This window comes from Anomaloglossus baeobatrachus, chromosome 7 (genome assembly GCF_048569485.1).
Source record: "Anomaloglossus baeobatrachus isolate aAnoBae1 chromosome 7, aAnoBae1.hap1, whole genome shotgun sequence".
Lineage (NCBI taxonomy): Eukaryota > Metazoa > Chordata > Amphibia > Anura > Aromobatidae > Anomaloglossus > Anomaloglossus baeobatrachus.
The window spans coordinates 121,081,109-121,094,604 of record NC_134359.1 but is presented as its reverse complement, the minus strand read 5'-3'; the positions used below and the strand labels follow the sequence as shown (position 1 = coordinate 121,094,604).

General features: G+C 43.3%; 1 protein-coding gene across 1 annotated transcript in view; it reads left to right on the top strand.

Annotated features, from left to right (window-relative positions):
• LOC142245187 (aldehyde oxidase-like) overlaps positions 1 to 7,728 on the top strand; it is a 200,644-nt gene extending 192,916 nt beyond the window's left edge. Inside the window, exons 25-27 of the mRNA XM_075317643.1 lie at positions 1,695 to 1,760; positions 2,915 to 3,103; positions 7,075 to 7,728. Coding sequence (XP_075173758.1) covers positions 1,695 to 1,760; positions 2,915 to 3,103; positions 7,075 to 7,320 — 501 coding nt within the window. The 3' untranslated portion in view covers positions 7,321 to 7,728. The remainder of the gene's footprint in view (positions 1 to 1,694; positions 1,761 to 2,914; positions 3,104 to 7,074) is intronic.
• Positions 7,729 to 13,496: the final 5,768 nt, after the last annotated feature.

Genomic DNA, 13,496 nt, shown 5'->3' with positions numbered 1-13,496 from the left:
TTTTTCTCATGATTGGATACACCTGCCTATGGAGTTCAAAGCTCAGTGAGGTTACAAAACCAATTTAGTGCTTTAGTAAGTCAGTAAAACCTAGTTAGGAGTGTTCAAATCAAGAAATTGATAAGGGTGCCAATACTTTTGCACCGGTCAAATTTTGTTTAAATGCGGATTGCATATTTTCTGTTAGTACAATAAACCTCATTTCATTCCAGAAATATTACTCAGTCCATCAGTTATTAGATATATGAAACTGAAATAGCTGTTGCAGAAACCCAATTGTTATAAAGAAAAAAGGTGAACATTAATAGGGGTGCCCAAACTTTTTCATATGACTGTACATTCATGTTTAACTTTTGGATAAATATGGCTGAGTTGGAGTACACAGTATGTGAACAAGACTGGCGCTGTTTCTGAAGGAAAACATCTTCATTTTTCTAATAAGTTTGTCAGTCAGTTTTCTCACTATCTTTGTATTTTGGGGGAGATTTAGCAGAGAAATTATTTAAAAGAGGGAAGATAGTTTTAGACTATATTGGTTTTAAAGGAATATTAAGTAAGCAGTTAATATAAGTAAAGCTTATAGAAAGAGCTTTCACACATATGAACATACATGTCTTTTTTCAGAACTGAACAGATGAGATCAATTTGTGAGTTTTAGAACTTTTAAGCCTCGCATACACTTTAGATAACTAGTCAAACTATGGTTTGGCTGATGTTTCGGCCGGCAGCTCTCTCTTGATTTCGCTATACACAGGAACACTCGCTCTCGCTTGGCTTTAAGAGAACAAAAGATTGTCAGTCCAAAATAGAACACATGGGATCCTTATCTCATCGCCAATATCTGTCAGGGGAGTTAGGTCCCCCTACACATTAAGGCTATGTGTCCACGGTAGAATGTACCTGCGGATTTTTCTGCATGAAAATCCGCGACAGAAATCGCGGAGAAATCCGCAGCATGGACACAGCATTTCCAAAATGCCATTGAAATGGCTTGGAAGTGCCGCTGCTGCAGATTTTCGGAAAATCCGCGGCAAAATCCGCGCAAAATCTGCAGCGTGGGCACATAGCCTAAGCAATCTTCCGAATCCATCAATACCCAAAATGTAGTCAGCCTCTTACCAGCAGAAATAGTTGTCCCAAGTCTCCAGTAAGTCCAACTCACATAAACAGAGATAAGTTTGAGGTCTCTCTGAAAAAGATTTTCCAGCTCTGCAAGGCAACTTTACTATCTACTGAGATGTCATGATAAGAAGTCAAAGTCATTCAAATGTTAAGGTTTCCTTCAAAAGATTTTCTGACCTCATGACTTTGGTAACCTAACCTCATGATGGGTCATCATCAATATCAAAACGGTGGCAGTTCGACATCCGGCACCTATACAAAACAGCTCATTTCAACTCCTGCCCCAAGACAGTATTTCCGTGTTTACGAAAACTGCAGCTCATCTCTTATCATCTGAATTTGATTTGACCTATATTGAGAGCTCCATTCACTGTTCACATTTGGCTGGAGCTGACCTCAGCTGACTGGTAATCTTTATCATAAGGCCAAGTAATACCTTTAAATTCCTTTTTTTAATTTTTTCCAGAAAAAATGCAAGCAAAACTGTATCGCTCTTGTTATATTTTTGATTATGTTTAAATATTTTCTCTTTATAATTAACATTACTTACTCACTTTTGTATTTTCCCACAGAATATACAGACAGATATTGTCATTGACGTTGGCTCCAGTTTCAGTCAGTCTGTGGACATCGAACAGGTAGGTTAAACTGAATAAATTCAGATTGTTTAGAGATTAATCATATGAAATCAACACAGCCTACATATCACCGCTACAGCCAATGATTGACTGTAGTAGTCACATATCTGTCAATACAGAAAGTCCAGAGAATAGCAGGGAACCTAGGAAGCATCTGTATGGCGTGAAGACAGCTCTGCAAGGTATTACCGTATTTTTCGTTTTATAAGATACAGACGCACCCCAAATTTAGAGATAAAAAAGGTCAAATAAAAAGTGGGGAAGGGGGGGATCTGTCTTATACTCCGGTGGTGTCTTACCGGAAGAGGTGTGGCAGCGGTGGTGGAATGGGGTCACAGGAGGCAGGGGCAGTGCTGGAGTAGGGCAATGCTGCAGGTGCTGCGGTGGGGGCTGTGCTGACAGTGGTGGGGGTGGTGCTGGCAGTGGAAGCTGTCCTGGCTATGTGGAGCAGGGTGGTGTGGCAAGTATCCCAGATGCACTGTCGGCGGTGTGGGCTTCAAAGAAATGGCACCTAGAGTCGGCGCGTGCGCAGATTGAGCTCTTGGCTCAATGACAACCCGAGATCTCATCTGTGCATGCACCACCTCCAGTTGTCATTTTCCTAAAGTCCGCTGCGGGGAGATCAATGGGCCAGAGGTGGTGTATACGCAGATAAAATCTTTAGCCGAGAGCTCCATCTGCACATGTGCCGACTCCGGCGCCATTATTTGAAGTCTGCACCGCTGACAGAGCATCTGGCACACATGACGCACCACCCTGCTCCACAGCGGCCCGCACAATCTCCACCACAGCCAGCACAACAGCCAGCACAGCGCCCATTCTCCACCTTCCGGTAAACTACATTCAGATTTTAAGACGCACCCCTCAGTTTCGTCCTAAATTTTTAGGAGGAAAACTGCATCTTATAATACTTTTTTTATTGTTTTATACCATTTAAAAAAAATAAAAATAGCTAAACATCTCTTTTAAGTGAACTATGTGTATATGTGTTCTCTTTCTTTTGTGCTGGGGGCACATCTATTCATCTATTTGTAGATACACTGTACTTAGAAAAGAAAACTGAGTAGCTAATCAGGGCTGCTCCGTGCTGCTTGCTGCCTTAAAACTGTATCTCTTCTAAAATCCCAAAATATTTTCTATCTTGAATTATACAGATTAAAAATGCATTTAATGAAGGGCTTAAACTTTACATAAATGATGATGTCAAATACGGTCGTCAACCAATCATGAACGGTGCCCACCCAAACCAAGCTGAATCTCCAACCAAAAGAAGGGAGCCCGAACACCTCAATGTAACTCTGCTCCCAACAACGCCCAATCCGTATGTGGGATGTTCTCCTAAGGTGAGCTGAAATTACCTTTAAATATGCAGATCTGGTAACAACCCTTGTACCAGTCTATTTACAGTCTATTCAGTGTCAGTTTTCACGGTAATTGATGTAACTCGAAAACCACTAAGTAAAAATTATGCAGAAAAACAGACATGGACCAATATTTACTCTTTTTATTTTAAGTACACACAGAAATATTAGCCACTGGCAATAACAAACCTTTTTTTCAGGTTGCCCTACCCAGAACTGGTTTTGTAGGTACTGTAGCCAATAACTGAATGTGCCAGTTTAGTATTTATAGTATATGTTCTGGAAGGCAAATAAATCCTGACAGAATAGCTTCTGTTTTCCACCCTAACCAGCCCCCACCCCTTCACACCCACACACAATTAGCATTTGATCCCTCCGTCTCTCCATATTTGTACTATGCCTTCATTTCCTCATGTCATAATGTAAATATATTCAAATTTTTGGGATTTTCACCATAAGTTATATTTTTCACTTACAGTTAGTGATGGGCGGACCTGCGGATACCTGCAATCGGCCGGTCCAACTGGGTTTAAAAAAAGAGCCCAGAATTGATCCCGTCTATCTGGCCAGTCTCCATATAAATATATGGGGACCGGAATCCGGCGCTATAAAATGGTGGTAAAAGGGATACGGTAATTGGAGCAGGCGTGTTATACTTACAGAGTCTCCCGTGCGGCTGTAATGCTACTTCCAGGGCCGCTCATTATCTTCATGCATATGCGCTACTTCCCCCATCTCTGATTGGCTACAGTCAGATGCACCCCCACCCTGTGTGACAGCGTGTCTAACTGCTTTCAATCACAGACACTGTGTGTGTGCCTGTATTGGTGTAAAAATAAATTAATTAAGTAATTAAAAAATTCACGTAGGGTCCCCCCATATTTTGATACCCAATATAGATGAAGTATATGGCTACAGGCTGCAGTCCCCGGCCGTGCGCTTATTTTGCCTGTGTATTATAATAAGAGGGATTGCATGCAGCTTTTTTTTAATTATTTGATATTGACCTGCATCATTATCCAGAGTTCCCTGAAAACTCCAGGCCCGGGGTTGATGCTTGGGTACTTTTGAACCCACACGGATCCGGACTTTTGAAAATCACAAGATGGATAGTTATGTTAATGATATAATATGAAAATGATGAAACAGTGGATTTTTTTTTAAACATCTCAATTTATTCAATAACAAGTATGAACACTATTTGCAGAAATACACAAACTTACACGTCTTAGCTGCTATCAATGAGATTATGAATGATTGTCTGAGAAATGATTTGCTGTGCTGAATGCAATTGGGCAAAGAAATCATCAAGATCCACTAATGGCAGCTGCTTTTGCAATTGCTGACCAATTATGTATCAGATGTGCTTGATGATTGTCAAGCTCAGAGATACAGCAGGCTATGGTAGCATGTTATGTTCGTGCAGGCTGCTCACAGTGGAGGCAACAACACTTTGGAGAAATTATAGTACCACTTCCAAATCTGAAATGAAGAGTAAAGGAGTTTAGTCCTCCCATGCCCTAATTCTAGGAGTAGGACCGCCATGACCTACCCTTCTTCATGGTATTGTGGATGTGGTCTCCAGATCATTCTATGGCTACATTGCGTCCAAGACAAATGTGGGAAGCATTGCTTAAGAGGATATGTAGTGCCCCTGAAGCCATCAGGGTGTTACAAGGTTCTGCATTCCCACAAGGATGCAGGGCCTACCCTCTAGGGACCCGGAGACCCAGTGCCGGTAACACCAAAAACCCAGGTAATCCCAGTTTTTCCCCAACAATCCCCCATACAATGGTACTTAGCTAGGGTCGGAGCAATGGATGGCCGCCTAGAGGTGGAGCCAAACAAGTCCACTAGTTGACCAGGTGGGAAGGGCAGACTGTGGAGAGTAGTCAGTGAGTTTACAGCAGTAGAGGACTGAAGAGGGAAGTGAAGCAACGTCCTGACTGAGGGGAACGGTAACCTGGTACCCAGGAGAGTAGTTGCCAATGGAGTACGGTGGAATACTCCCGGAACTACGCATGGGGTACAGGACTCTAGGACAGGAAAGAGCTTCAAGTCGACCTGTTAACACCTGCACAGCGAGGGGACCATCAAGGACCTCGCTGACCCTAAGAATCCGAAGACTCAGTAGCAAAGGGAGAACCGGGAACAGTACCAGAGACTCCAACCCCACAGGGTTCACTCTACCATCAGGCGGACAGAAGTGGACAAACCATCGGACGGGGACCTCCAGTTGCTCTACGCCACGAGGACCCATTTACCAGACACAGGTGCAGGGGAAGAAGGTACCAGAGTACTGAACTGGTACTGGGACAAAGGGGACCTGAAGGTGAAACCAGCCTGCCTCGGGTAACCTGTTACCACCAACCAGCAGTGAGTAAAAACCAGTTGCACTATACCTTTTGTGTGGACTACCTTCTTCCGACGCCCGTCACAACACCCATCCTCTGGGGCCCCGCCCTGCTGCGGAGGGCCTGCCATCCAGGCTGCAATTACCACCAGCCCAGTAGTGATATTCTGCAGTGGCGGCTCCAGATATATATAGCCACAACACCGCAAGTGGCGTCACGAATGAACACTAACCTAAATCCCCTGTAAATACACCCCATTACAGAAAGGACCCAGGGCACGGAACCGGGCAATGGCCACCACAGTCACATTCCCAAGAGAGACACTGCCCGGGATCGAGTACCCCATATCCCTGGGCGCGACAGATACACCTCCATTGCTCCATTCCATCTTTTGGTTTGCATCAGGAGACCATGTCAGCAACTCTATGAAGGAGCCTTCACAAGAAAATGTCACATTCGTTCTACTCCGGTTATGAGATTGTGGGGTGGCATTATATACGATAGCCGGACCCCTCTAGTCTTCATTCAAGTATACTAATAGCACAGTGGTACATTGATTTGGTATTAGATAACAGTGCTATGACTATTTCTCTACAGTGTCCCAGGAGCTGTTTGTCAACATGACAACACAATGGAATTAGCTTAATCGGATGGCCAAGTTACTTATACTATTCTGAGCAGCCTGCGTGGCCTAAAGGCCCCTTTACACACTGAGACTTTCTAGCGATCACACCAGCGATCCCAACCTGGCCGGGATCACTACACAGTCTCTGGTGAGTCGCTGGTGAGCTGTCAAACAGGCATACCTGGAAAACGACGCAACAGTGATACGGACCTGCAGAACAACCTAGTTAGTCATTGGGGACGTTGTAAAGCAGCTTTTTGAAAGGGAAGTCGCTAATGAAGTCGCTGCAAAGGCCCCTTTACACACTGAGGCTTTCTAGCGATCATGCTGCACAGCGGGACACAAAGGACCAAAGAATGGTCCTGAGAGATGTGTAGTGATCAGCAACCTCACAGCAGGGGCCAGGTCGCTGATGTGTTTCACACACTGCAATGTCGCTGGGCAGATCGCTATTACGTCACAAAACCGGTGACGTTACAGCGATATCGCTAGCTATGTTGCAGTGTGTAAAGGGACCTTAAATGTGCTACAATGGCCTGCAACATCTCTGGACTGTTGTCCCATCGAGCACATCTGGGATGTCATTACTTGGCAATTGCATAGGGAGCTGTCAGCAGCAGATCTTGATGATTTACATGCCCAAGTGCATTCTGAGTTGCAAAACATTCAACAGCCAAGGCATGTAAATACATATGTATATTTCTGTTTGCATTGATAATACTTAATGCTGAATAAATCGATTGTTTTTGCTTCCATTTTTTCATAATTTGCATATCATTAATAATATGTCTAGTCATTCTCTGATTTGCATAATTCCATCAATGACTTTTCCTTCTCGGTGTTGCAATTTTTATTTTTAAGGAGTGCATTTACTGTAGTCCTTTAAAAAAAAATCCAGTTTTGCCACAATAAATATAGAAAAATATGTGCGCTATATAATTTTATGGTACTTATCTTATTTTACTGTATTTTAGGCCGTGGAAGAAATGTCAGCCTTTCTGGCTTCTTCTGTGTTCTTTGCCATAAAGGATGCTGTTTTGGCTGCCCGAAAACACATAGGTTTACCTGGAACGATCCTACTTCCTATACCAGCCAGGCCACAATATGTTCAACTAGCTTGTGGCAATCACCTATTAGACACAAAACAGGCTTCAGATAAGCAAGGATTGACTTTGGATGGCCATGCATCAGAAAGTACCAATAGTAATGGGATTGATTAAGAGAACCTACAAAAAGGCCTAGTAATGAAGCTAAGGACTAGGCTCCTGAGGACTATATGCATCACTGCAATGGGTGGTGGATTTATGGACTTACCTTCTGTAGAAGAGGTGAAAGATAACACAGCACCAAAAATTGAACATACAAGTTTGTAATGTTTAAATTGATCACTTCGGACAATTTACCAAGATGCTCCTTCAAGGCAAGAAATAAGATTTGTTATACCACCTCCAGATCATACAGTATGTGAAATACTGTATCTCTCAGGCTCTGATTCTGCTTTGCATAAAGTGTCTTGTTAATATTTTCGATAAATTGTATTTATCTAACCATTACTATGTAACATGATAAGAAAACTTTAGGAAATATATGTAATTGTTGTTAATAAAGATGTTAAATGTTATTATTACCACTTGTAGTCTTCTGCAGATCTATATTACTATCAGAGGTCCTGGTCCATAATAAATGTTGGTAAAAACATCTGTTTGTAGTGATGAAATATGTGGGACACTGTCCCACATTATTTTTCATGGTATCTTGCAATAAAAATAGGGACGAGTTAACACTAGTTTTCACAGAATAGAAATGTCAAATTTAATATCTTTGGAGAAGTACTTGTTTCCTTAAAGAGACCAGATTCTTTTGGCAATGCTTCATGGAAGACAAGTATACAGATTACCTCTCTTGTATATAGGAATACCTCTCTTGTATATAGGAATAAACTATCTAGCAAGTACCACATAGGAGATATAGTTTATTAAAAGGAATCTCTTAGCAGATTTTTGCTATGTAAGAGAGAGCATGATGTAGGGGCAGAAAGCTTGATTCCAGGAATGTGTCACTTGTTCAGCAGTTTGCTGTTGGTTCAATTCATTTAGTTTATTTTATCAGCCGGAGATTATCATTAGAGGACTAGGTTTCACCTACCAGACAATCAGGTTAATCTGTGTAATCCTTCCCCCACCACTGATTAGCAGCTTGCTGAAAATTAGGGATGTGGGTGGGGTTATATAGTACTTTGCATTCTGACCACTGCTCAATTTATAGCAGGGAAAATAGGGAGTCTATAAAAAACTGCACCAAGCTGTCTAAAATATAAACAAGTGGAAAACCTTTTTCCACTCCACTTGAAGATCTTATGGTTATATAGTGCATTGCAATTGTTTAAATGTTGTCTTATCTGGTTGGTATTCTGCAACAGTGAGTTAGGGTACCGTCACACTTTAGCGATGCAGCAGCGATCCCACCAGCGATCTGACCTGGTCAGGATCGCTGCTGCTTCGCTACATGGTCGCTGGTGAGCTGTCAAACAGGCAGATCTCACCAGTGACCAGTGACCAGCCCCCAGCCAGCAGCGACGTGCAAGCGACTCTGCGCTTGCACGGAGCCAGCGTCTGGAAGCTGCGGACACTGGTAACTAAGGTAAACATCAGGTATGGTTACCCGATGTTTACCTCAGTTACCAGCGCACACCGCTTAGCTTAGCGTGTGCAGGGAGCAGGAGCCGGCACTGGCAGCGTGAGAGCTGCGGAGGCTGGTAACGAAGGTAAATATCGGGTAACCACCTTAGTTACCCGATGTTTACCTTGGTTACAGCTTACCGCAGGCTGCCAGACGCCGGCTCCTGCTCCCTGCACATTCAGGATTGTTGCTCTCTCGCTGTCACACACAGCGATGTGTGCTTATCAGCGGTAGAGCAACAATAAAAAAACGAACCAGGGCTGTGTGTAACGAGCAGCGATCTCACAGCAGGGGCCAGATCGCTGCTTAGTGTCACACACAGCGAGATCGCTAATGAGGTCACTGCCGCGTCACAAAAACCATGACTCAGTAGCGATCTCAGTAGCGATCTCGCTGTGTGTGAAGTACCCCTTAGCTGCAGTGGGTTAACGAGTGGGACCAGCCTAGGATGGGAGGAGTTACCTGTACACAAGGAAAGCACTTTCCTGTTAGGCAGATAGAGAAAATACTTGAAGGGAACCTGTCAGGTGCAATATGCATCCAGAACCACGAGACGTTCTGCGTGCATATTGCTAATTCTTGCCTATCTGTCCCTACATCTAGCAGCCTAGATAAAGAGATCTTTAAAAAACAAATTTCTAAAGATCTTTTATCCTATGCTAATGAGGCCAGTGACTAGTTGCAAGGATGTTAGTTCCCTTGGCTAGCCGACCCCCTTAGCATGTAAGCACACCCCTATGTGCGTGCTAACATGCTAATGAATGGGCAACGTCAGACACATGGACGCTGTCACCTTAGCTGACACCACTGGTTTTCAGTTCAGTGCGCAAGATCAAAACATCCCCCGACTTCCGGTCATGCGCACTACACCAGTTTGAAGCCGGAACGCGTACACCTGGCTTCATAGTGTGCATGACTGAAAGTCCGGGGACATTCTGATTATGCGCACTGAGCCGAAGACAAGTGGTGGCAGCAGAGGTGAGCGCGACCATGCCTCTGACGCTGTGCATTCTTTAGCTTGTTAGCACACCCACAGAGGTGGGCTAACATGCTAAGGGGGCCAACTAGCCAAGGGAAATAACTCCCTTGCTACTAGTCACTGGCCTCATTAGTATATGATAAATGATCTTTGGAAATACTTTTTCTACTGATCTCTTTATCTATGCTGCTAGATATAGGGACTGTTAGGCAGTGATTAGCAATATGCACCCAGAGCTGCTCGTGGTTCTGGGTGCATATTGCAAGGGTGTATGTGTGCCAAGAAAAGGAGGCCATATCAGATAGCATGTTCTGAAGGAAATCAGGACTAAGTGGTAGATGGGTTCCTGAACTCAAGCAAGAGGATCTACCAAGGTCTCAATAGAAGGAAGGATTAGAGGATTGCCAACTGGAGTTTTCATTTTTTTTTCTTAACGGATGATCAAAAAATCACAGACAATATTTTTTACAGACACATTGAAAGACCATAATAAATCAATGTCATTATAAGTAATCCACATCTACAGCCCATAATTGTGATATGAAGACATTGGCTGCATTCACAGTGAACTATGAAGATGATAATAATTATGATCAACATAATCTGTATAAGTATCTGCAGCTTCAAAAAAATCATGGACGCCCTACATTTTTTTATGAACAGGGCAAAAAAGTGGCCTATCTTCACAGGCTGTCCTGAAATTTCTAGACAGTTGGCAACTCAGACTCTTTATGTCAGTCAATCGTGTCTTAAGCAAACGTTTTTCTATAGTAGGAGCCAGAGTCTAGCCAGGCCTTAGGAGCGTAGAGGAGAAGATGGCCAGGCTGTTACACAAGTTCCCTTATGGGGAGATGAAGATGCAATGGCACAGCAAGGAACATGTAGCCCTTATCAAACGGACTTTGAGAACATTAGTGAGAAGTCGTACAGACGTACCTCAGCCAGTGGGGACCTCACAAACCAACAGGGAGCTGAGACTAGCTGTGAGGGGCTGTAGCATTAAACCTCGACCCATGTGGTCCTGACAGGGAGAGATGGAGATTCCCATAATGGTTGAATTGATATAACGTAATGAAAGTAATGTACTGCCATGTGTAACTGTGAAGTTCCTGCCTCTGGGATATGCAGAAGAAGTATTCTTTAAGTGTTGTGCCTCCTATCTGATGTATAAACTGCTCATCAAGTTGTTTGGTAAAGAAAAGATTATTTATGGACTCTGGTCTCCCTCATTCATCTCTATTCCATCTGGTCCTGGCCTGTCAAGTCCAGCGACAGCATGCGGTCTATCGGCAAGGTAACAGCAGTACACATATCCAGCCAGGACTAGGGATGGGCGATCCTCCCGATGGTCGGGATCGGGGATACTCGCCCTATCGTTTTGTAAAGATCGGGAATGGGATCGAGATAACACGATCTTGCGTCCCGATCACCGATCTTTCACTTTACAGTTATGGGATGGGGCAGGGAGCTGTAAAATAAACAATACAGTTAATAATAAACACTGTCATTATACTTACAGGTCCCGTGACGCGTCCTGCAGATTCTGTCTCCTGCCGCTACTCCTTCTGAGTATGATCATCGCTGGTCCGCCTGGTATCAAAAGTACCTTCCATGACATCATAGCATGTGACCAGTCACGTGTGAATTTTCTATGATCTCATTGGCTACAGACTGGTCACATGGCTATGACGTCATGCTAGGTCCTGTCAGTGCATCTCGCCGGTACATGGTGCTCGCCCAAGCATCTGAGTAGTCAGTATACTCGACGAGCGCTGTATAACGACGAGATGCTCTGGCGCATGCTTGGCTCCCCATCCCTGCATGTCGGCGCTCTTTACAGAGTCAGCCCAAATGCAGGGATTAGCTAACACAGCCGGTGAATAGCGGCATCAGGAGTCAGTTGATCGGAGATCACCGTTGCTATAGTAACCCACCCGTCGGGTAACTATGGCAATGGGGGCAGCGGTGACGTCACAGCTTACCAACCTGCAGCCTCTGCTCACTCATTGAGTGATCACACAGCCCAGGGAGCAGAAGCGTTCTTCCTTCTTTGTCCTGTCTGATATAGCAGAGCTTGATTGGTTGAAGAAGACAGACCAGGATCGTGGAGGGGTGAGAGGGAGTAGTAAACATGGAGTACCTAAGTGTGTCTGTGTAGTTAGTTCTAATAAAGTATTTTTTCTCTGTGTGGTGTCTTTTTTTAACCCTTTATTGGAGATTCTTAATGGCAGGGTCAAACTTGGCCTGATATTAAGAATCTTGGGCTTAATAGCAGCTCTTAAAACAAAGCTGGTATTAACCTTTTATTACCCAACCAGGGCCGCTGAGAGAGTTGGATACAGCTCCAGAAGATGGCACTTCTATAAAAGCGCCATTTTCTGGGGCGGCTGCGGGCTGCAATTCGCAGTGGGGAGGGTGCAGAAAGCTTGGGCCATCTTGTGCTGCAGATTCCAATCCCCAGTTACCTAGCTGTACCTGGCTGGACACAAAAATTGAGCGAAGCCATTGTAATTTTTTTTTTAGTTATTTCATGAACTTAATGAAATAATTAAAAAAGGGCTTCTCTATATTCTTGGTTCCCAGCCAGGTACAAATAGGAAGCTAGGGGTTGGGGGCAGTCCACAGCTGCCTGCTGTACCTGGCTAGCATACAAAATTATGGCGAAGCCCATGTCATTTTTTTTAGTTTTTGGGCAAAAACATTTAAAACAGGGCTTCCCTAGATTTTCCATTGCCAGTGAAAGTACTAACATCAAGCACTGGGGGTTAGCAGCCAGTAGCTGCTTGGATTATCCTTAGCAATAGAAAATGCAGCGGGAGCCTACGCATTTCTTTTTAATTATTTTTTTCAATAACTAAAAAAAAAATGTGCTTCCCTGTATTTTGATTGCCAGCCAAGGTAAAGCCAGGCAGATTGGGTGGCAGCCCCTAGCCGTCTGTTTTATGTGCACTGAGAATCAAAAATACCGTGGAGCACTGCAAAATTGTCAGTTTTTCTGATTTTTCTCTTTATATTTTAAAGTAAAACGTAAATTGTAATTTTATTCCATTAACTACTGACATCTCCAAATTTACAAGCAATACATTTTGCATTTATTTTCTGAAAATACTAATGTATAGAATAAAAGAGCAATTTATATTTTACTCAAAAATATAAAGAGAAAAATCAGAAAAGCTGAAAATGTTACAGTGGTCTCTTAATTGTTGCCAGAGCCATATATATGTATATACAGTTAGGTCCAGAAATATTTGGACAGTGACACAAGTTTTGTTATTTTAGCTGTTTACAAAAACATGTTCAGAAATACAATTATATATATAATATGGGCTGAAAGTGCACACTCCCAGCTGCAATATGAGAGTTTTCACATCCAAATCGGAGAAAGGGTTTAGGAATCATAGCTCTGTAATGCATAGCCTCCTCTTTTTAAAGGGACCAAAAGTAATTGGACAAGGGACTCTAAGGGCTGCAATTAACTCTGAAGGCGTCTCCCTCGTTAACCTGTAATCAATGAAGTAGTTAAAAGGTCTGGGGTTGATTACAGATGTGTGGTTTTGCATTTGGAAGCTGTTGCTGTGACCAGACAACATGCGGTCTAAGGAACTCTCAATTGAGGTGAAGCAGAACATCCTGAGGCTGAAAAAAAAGAAAAAATCCATCAGAGAGATAGCAGACATGCTTGGAGTAGCAAAATCAACAGTCGGGTACATTCTGAGAAAAAAGGAATTGACTGGTGAG